The sequence below is a fragment of the Aythya marila genome (assembly GCF_965140915.1).
Source record: "Aythya marila genome assembly, chromosome: 7".
In the NCBI taxonomy this organism is placed as follows: Eukaryota; Metazoa; Chordata; class Aves; order Anseriformes; family Anatidae; genus Aythya; species Aythya marila.
Window position 1 is genome coordinate 25899508 of NC_139048.1, and position 8087 is coordinate 25907594.

The window sequence follows — 8087 nt, forward strand, 5'->3', positions numbered from 1 at the left end:
AAAAATACTTATGCCTCTTTTCTCATAGTTTGCCCTCCAAGATGGACTAACTTTATCTAAATATTTCCAATCCACTAAAAAAAAAAATTCTTTCTTTGAGTTCATCAATAAAATGAGTTTAAGTCATTCTTTTTTCTGTTCATTTTTGGAAAACAGCTTCTTCTGTTTTCTGTTCTGTTAAACTACATTTTAGTCATTTGCTATTTCCACAATAGATTATTTCCTCTTCTTTCATTATCTCCAAGTAGTAAATTAAGTCCTGAATGAGTGAATGGGCCAAACATAGCAGCTGACATCAAAGGTGTTGCTTGTGACTGAAATAAACTCATGGCACATATAAAGAAAAACAACCTCACAGTGAGGACAGCAAACTGTCTTCAGTTTGGTAACTGGTTAAGCCAGCTTCTGTAAATTTAGACAGTCGTGTGATTAGGACTGTAAGTGCTAATTAGGGGATAGCCAATAGAAAAAAGCATCTCCAGGAGCACTACACGGAACAAGAACCAACCTTTGAGCTGGGACACCATGTGTAGGGAGGACTTTCTGCTGAAGATGGGACTTCCCAGGACACAGCTTTTGTCAAAGGATAAAAGAGGGACAGCCCTTATTTCTACTTCCTTGGTTCCTAATCTTTGTAATGAATGGTGACATTCATTACAAATGGTGACAACAATGACCCTGCGTGGCACCTCTGGCTCAGCAACATTTTGAATTTGGTTGGTTTCTTAAAACACTAGAAAGAGATCTGTTGGGTGAAAGCCACACCAAGCTCGTGAAACCTACTACTGTATATAAAAGCTCGTTTTCTTTTTTCTTTTTTTTTTTTTTTTTTTTCAGATGGTCATTTGGAGTTCTGCTGTGGGAGATTGTAACTTTGGGAGGCAATCCCTACCCAGGTATTGCTCCTGAAAGACTCTTTAACCTCCTAAAAACAGGCTATAGAATGGAGAGACCAGAAAACTGCAGTGAAGAAATGTAAGTACTTCTTGATTTGATTAGATTCATTAAACATCTCTTAAATTTTATATATATGTGTGTATGTATACATACACACACACACACACACACACACACACACACACACACACACACACACACACACACACACATATATAAAGGTTTGAATAAATACCCCATAAATGGTTCTTCTGTATATCTCAGAAGTATAATCAAAATGTGGAGTACTCAAAAGAATGTAATGAAATTAATGAACAGTAAAGCACAGGAAAGGAATTACCAACTCAATGTTTGCAGCTACATCCCAAATATCTGGCCTATTCAGTAACACTTGCCAATCAATGAAATCAGTTTGAATATTCAAAACTTTTGAGGTAAGAAGGAGATTTTCATAAATCAGTGCTAGCTAAAATATTCAGGAAAACATTTGAGTACTTTTCAGCAAATAATGAAAACATTCCATCCACAGTTGTTGGTATTAATTATCTGAATGTCCTGGCATTACATGGGAGAAAAGGTATCCTGACCTGGAAGTCTTTACATAATTTTTCTGTGACCTGATAAGCCCATTACAATTTCTGTTTGGAGATAATTCATATTTTATTGATTGATTTATTAAAATTCTGTGTGATATACCTCCTCTCATTGGTTCTTCACATAGCACTTGGAGATAAAGCATAATTTTATGTTCAGCCTGCAAATCTGGTCATGGTCTGTCTGTGTTGTTTTTTTTGTTTGTTTGTTTGTTTTTTTGTTTTTAAGAAAGTTACCAGAAAGTTATCATTATGGTGTCTACCTTAACTGATTTTTAATATGAAGGATATGCTTTGGCCACATGAAAAAGAAAATACAGTAGAAATAATATAACTATCTTTTTTTTAATATTGCATATGGAGAAAAACATTAAGAACTTCTCAACCTAGAACAGGGTAGAAGTTTACAAGTTTCACTGGTAAATATCCTCCAGAAAATAATCTAATTATTTTGTTTGTTCCATCTCGGAAGGGAATAAGACCTTATGCCTTCAACATGTGTTACAGCGTTGATGCTTCTTATGTTAGGCTAGCTTGACAGTGTCTAAGTTTCCATTCAAGCCATATCATGGTTTTCTGACTAGTTTAGATTTTTTTTTGTTTGTTTCCTTTGAATATTTTACTGACAGTCTTTGTGAGCTCACTTTGGGGACTATTTTCTTCAATTGTATTCTCTACTTCGTACAGTCAAGTAAAAAAGAAATCTAGGAGGAGGCAGAAAATGCAGTGTTCTTCAAGAGCTTTCTGTAGCTCTTGCAGTCAACTGTTTCCTCAGTTAGAACAGTTTTGTGATGGTGTAGATCTGTTAGTCTTGAAAATACTTGAGCTAGAAGAATAACAAAAATGGCACGCAGGGTTTGGGAGTTACATGTCCAGAAGTTAGCATATGTCCAATAGTCAGTTGACTGTAAAACTAATTCTGTTCCCTTTTAATTTGCCTTCTATAGAGTTTGGTGTGGAAATAAAGAAATAATAATAAAAAGCAGTCAAAGAACATCAGTTTATACAAGTTGTCTTAGGTATAGTATTTCCTCAAGACTTCACTTCAAAGCAAAGTTTACAGAAACTTTTCAGTATTTAAATAAATGAAGATGGTAAACATTTAAGGGGGGTGTTTCTGCAAGAACAGTAAGGATTATTTTCAGTCTCTTGTGTACAGCAAAGCCAATCTTCTCTCCAAAGGTATGCATAAGCAGCAAAGTTTAACTCTCTGACATAACAGCAGTTTTCCAAGTTGTGAGACGCACATCAGTGATGATACACAAATTTCTTTAAAGTTGTTGGCAAATTTAAAAAAAAAAAAATCACTTAGAAATCTGGCATGCTGCCTACATGAGGTGGTTCTTTGAGAAATAATGAAACCTTCGATTGCAGTCCTACAAGGACAGCAAAGTGCATCATCATTTCAACTCATAAAGGCTCAGGAAAATAAAAGCCCATTCTTGTGAATGTCGGTCATTAATTCAGGGGAATGTTTAACAGCAAACATGACCAAAAAAAAAAAAAAAAGATGTAAATTGTGGCCTTCAGGGTGTGGTTGAACTTGAGTGCTATAAATTATTTGAACAGAAATTTGACCCACTTCTTACATATACTTTTTTTCCACCTGGGGGGAATCACAGGTACAACTTGATGTTGCGCTGTTGGAAGCAAGAACCAGATAAAAGACCAACATTTGCTGAGATCAGCAAGGAACTAGAGAAAATGATGGTGAAGAGTAGGGTAAGTGTGAGCAAGCATAACTCTTTTTTTTCTAATCATGAGAGTCTGAATATACAGAATTTATGGTATTTTTTTTTTTCTTTAAAAACCATTACTCTTCAAAAGTTTTAAAGCATTTAATCAGTTTCTTCCAAATGCATCCCAATTTTTGAAAGCAATATTACCTCACGTAGTGGCTTTGATTTCAAACCTGTGTAGAAGATGACTTATCCTTAGTTTGTCTAGCTTCCTCAGTGAACAAACAAATTGCTGTAAAAGATTACTCCTAAATTGCACTGCTGGATGAATAACCCTGAGTAAAAACCCTAGAACTAAGAGTTCAGTATTTCTGTGAATCTGATTTAATAATATGGTGATAGCAACAGAGATATGAAAGCTGTATGATTTCACCATTCAGAGTTACTTTAAAACCATTATAACCCTGTAGAGACTTTTGTGGAAAAATGGATGCTGAGGTCTGAAAATAAGTCCAAGTTGCACATGTGTAGAAGATGCATATATATATACACCTACCTGCACATACACACTTCTTTTTAAAATCTGCTAGTTATGTGATGGGTTTGGGGTGTAGGCCATAGATTCAAATGAGAAACAGAGTGAATGCACTGACTCTTAGGACAGTTGGGAACTTGATAGTGTTTACCTTGTGTACAAAGATGAGGAGATCTGAATACCTTCTCGTTCAAGCATATATGTATGAAGCATACACAGATACTGGGCATAACAGAAACTGAAGGTCAAGCAAGTCAGCTGGTACAACCAACTTCTTGGTTGTTTTACTGATACACAGAATTAAGTAAAGGAAGTATTAATATGTACATAGCATGTCTAGTGTGCTGGCAAATCAGTCATTTCCAAAGGTGCTTCAGAGTAGGAGAGCCTAGCCTGGTGGTAGAAGTACAATCCAAAGACAAATGCAGTGAGGTTTGTAGTTGCTTGATTCAAAGAAACCAGATGCATGTTTAGCCTTAATACCCAACCAGACACACTCCTATGTACTTTAACCCAGCTTTTTGTGTGTTCACTTCTTAGGACTACTTAGATCTTGCGGCTTCCACCCCTTCTGATTCCTTACTTTATGATGATGGGCTCTCAGAAGAGGAGACACCTCTCGTGGACTGTAATAATGCTCCCCTCCCTCGAACCCTCCCTTCCACATGGATTGAAAACAAACTCTATGGTAGAATTTCACATGCATTTACTAGATTCTAGCAACACAAAAAATGATTTTTCTTCTGCACTGTTCTCAGACTCTGTAACCCCATTGCAGTGTTTCTTGTCTGAATGAAGCCAATCAAAATTTGCTTGGAAGCTTCTTTTGGATTTTTTTGTTTGTTTGTTTGTTTTTTCTTTTGGTAAATGTCAAAGTTTGCATCAAGAACATCCTTTAGTCATTTTGCAGCTGTGTTTAAAATAAACGCTTTCAAAAGGATGTGAAAATAAGTAAAATGACTAGATATCATACAGTAAAACAAAATTAAAAAAAAAAAAAAGATCAGGGAAGTATTCTCAGGGGAAATACAAAATGCTTATGAGTATGTAATTCAACTATCCTGTTGGGGGGGGACTAGGAGCATTTAAAGTATGTTAGAATCTGCACCTCTAATTTAAGCAATAGACTTCTTTTAATAGATGTTTTTTTAATTATTTTTACCACAGCTAAATGATAGGACCCATTTGCAACATTTTTATTTTATTGAGATGGATTTCTAAATTTCAGCTGCTGTTAATGCATTCTGGATCTGTAAGCTGAGATGTCTATATAATGTGAATGAAATCAGACTATCATATACAGAAGGTAGAAATACTGTATATAAGTATTATATACAGGATAAATCAACATGTAAAGCCCTTTGAAAAGTGACTTAACAACAGGCATTTTGAAAGTACTCAGCTGTTTTCACGTCCTTTGATTTATTACAAAAATGTCAGTACTAAATCCTGATTGAATGATGTAGCAAGTGTTTTTAAAAAGAACATATGCTTTCATATTGTGATGGTGAGATGGACAGTAAAAACGGTTCTTGCCAAAACTCCTATATTTTGTCTCCTGATTAAATATTTTACATGTTTTTAGACATTATTAACATTATAGATATTTTTTTTCATTCTTCAAGTAGTATGACTTCTGAAAAGTTGGGTCTTGTAGCTTAAAAGTTGCCATTAATACCTGGCTTTAGGTCTACTTTTATCTACACCCTAGCTATATTTTTTTTAATAGGTTCCCCCAACCCACGTTCACTTTGGGGCGCTCAGTGGACAGATTGTAAAAAGAATGCAGTAGCAGGAAAAGCTGCCACTGAGGTTGATGGCAGATGCTGAATATATGATAAGCAACAAAAGATTTCTGTTTTTGAAAATCTTGACCCTGGTGTAGTTGACTCCTTGCACAGCTGGTTTGGCATGGTGCTAAGCACTCTGTTTCCAATTTGGTGATCCCCTGTGCCTCAACTGAGAAACATCACTGGATTTGATGCAAATAATTACATGCTTTAAATACATGCTTAAATGCTGAATCAATGCAAGAGTGCTCAGGACTTTGTTGGACTTTGCACAGTTGTGCTCCTGGATTTTATAAAATTAAGCAGGGGATCCCTGGTGAGGGTATGAGAGTGTCCCCCAAAACCAATTCAAGGCAAGGGTGAAATACACCTATTTAAGAAAGTGGAAATAACTCTCAGTGATTGAAATGAACTTTGGATCCTGTCCCAAATAGGTTTATTAATTCTTGGAGCACTTTCAGTACAGCAAGAACTTCCTCTTGCAAACCAATGCATTGCTATAAGAACATTAAAAAATAAAATAATGGAAAGCTGGAGGCTTATCAAAAGAGAAATTATTAGCTTTTATTATGCACATGTGCGTGCGCACTTTTTTTTTTTTTTATCAAGAAAGCACTTTATTTTTTTCAGAATTTTGCCTACATCTGAATTTATGCTTCAGGAATTGTGAAACGTCATTTATATTAATTATTTGGGACAAAATCCAGTGGACTGGCTTGAAATATTGAAGGGAGTTTTGCCAAGGGCCTTACTGTCTGCACGTGAAGTTATGGTTCTTCAGTGCAGAAAAAATTATCTGTTTTCATTTTTAGGCATGTCATACCCGAACTGGCCTGAGGAGAGCCCCGTTCCACTCACAAGATTCGATGGCACTAACTCTGTGTTTTCAAGATATGCAAATGATAGTGTATATGCTAACTGGATGGTTTCACACTCAGCGGCAAAATTTATGGACAAGTTTGATAGCTAAAATTTTCTTTGCGAAAGGTAATGGACTCATGAGGGGAAAAAACATGCAAAGAATGGAAAGTCCATTGGCTCGTTCTTTGTACAACCAACAACTTTTAGATTGGCAAACTCTTTTATTAGTAGTTTCTGAAGTGTGTTATTCATGCTGAAGGCTAAAATTGGTGATTTCCCCTTTCAGAAAGCATATCAGGCTGGATAAGAGTTGTAGTTTCAGTACTTCTTTTTAGATTGCCACTTGCATATGGTTCCGTTTGGCAACTTGTTACTGCAAATGGCTCTGCAGTTCGTTCTCACTGTTTTTAGATTAACCATCCTGTACTCTACAGCTTTCTTGGATGGGAAAACGTACTTGAACTGCTACTTTTATAATGGCTGTTAGCATATGACCACTTGATCTAAGCAGGAAGCACAAATATATGGAAGCGAGGGGGAAATAACGCTCCCAAACTACTGAGCTTGCTATCAGATGAGAAGTGTTACAATGATGTTGGCACTAATGAAGCCTGTATCTTGGTTTGGAAGCAAACATTTAGTAACTCAATAGAGGACTTGAAATTCAACATTTGAAGTCTTGTAAAATGTATCGTATTGTCTTAATGAGAAGAGAGTTTGTTTTATTAGTTTTAACTGCTCTTACCTTTAGCACAATGGAGATAAATTTGATACGAGATATGCTCTATAGACTGATGGCAATCAAGAGTGTTCATCTGACAGTTTACTTTCCATCATACACATCTTAATGCTAAAACGTACAGTCTTGTACAATCATAGTTCCTTTTATGAGTCCAATTTGGACTGTACAGGTTTTCTTAGATTGAATTAAAGTAGAGATTTTGTTTGCAGTCACGTTCAGTGGGTTGGAGCCCTCCTCTCAGCTCAAAATTGGATGCACTGCCATGCACAGGACACTGCCATGACATAGTTCCAAATAAAGCTATTATCTTGAAAGTTACGAGTAAGCAACACTTGCACAACAAAAGTGGTCCAGTACTCTTAATGAACCCATACGAAGGAATTGTCATCTGAATTTGTTACAGTGAAATACAAAAATGTTCTTACAACACTGACTTGATATTTAGGAAACTTATCTGCCTATGGGTCATGTGTTCTATGTGGAAGAGTAAATGATCAGCACTACTTTCGTCTTTATTTGTAATCTAATATGGTTAAAGATAACTTTTGTTTGCTACAAATGTTGGGATGTAAATCCCGAGTGACTCATTGTTAACGTTGTGATGGTTATTCTAAATAATCCAATCCTACCAAAGCTTACTCCTGTCACTTAGAATCCAATTTAGCTGTTTTCAGATGTTGTTTTGTGTACCAACTTTGTTTCCATTAAAGTTTGTGATTTCAGAAACAAGAGTCAGACTGCCAAAACCAGATTTTCGTGTTACAAAAAGTGGGATATAAAGTGCTGTGTTAAAATTTAGAGAACTTCACTTTTAGATATGATCTTCTGTTCTGTCCTTGCATCAGATAAGCACTAAGCAGAGTGAGTTTTTCTTTGTACCAACAATTACCGTGTTGTGTAATGCTTGCATACAGCTGATACAGCTATATATACAAAAGGGGTTCACTTGTGATGTAATGGTGGTCTTCAGTGGCACAACACAACTCAGAA

The 8087-nt window shown here is 35.8% G+C and overlaps 1 protein-coding gene across 1 annotated transcript in view; it reads left to right on the forward strand.

Moving 5' to 3' along the window:
* RET (ret proto-oncogene) overlaps window positions 1-7805 on the forward strand; it is an 83549-nt gene extending 75744 nt beyond the window's left edge. The window contains exons 17-20 of the mRNA XM_082765284.1: window positions 838-975; window positions 3113-3212; window positions 4245-4392; window positions 6307-7805. Of these exons, the coding sequence (XP_082621410.1) occupies window positions 838-975; window positions 3113-3212; window positions 4245-4392; window positions 6307-6464 (544 nt within the window). The 3' untranslated portion in view covers window positions 6465-7805. The remainder of the gene's footprint in view (window positions 1-837; window positions 976-3112; window positions 3213-4244; window positions 4393-6306) is intronic.
* Window positions 7806-8087: the final 282 nt, after the last annotated feature.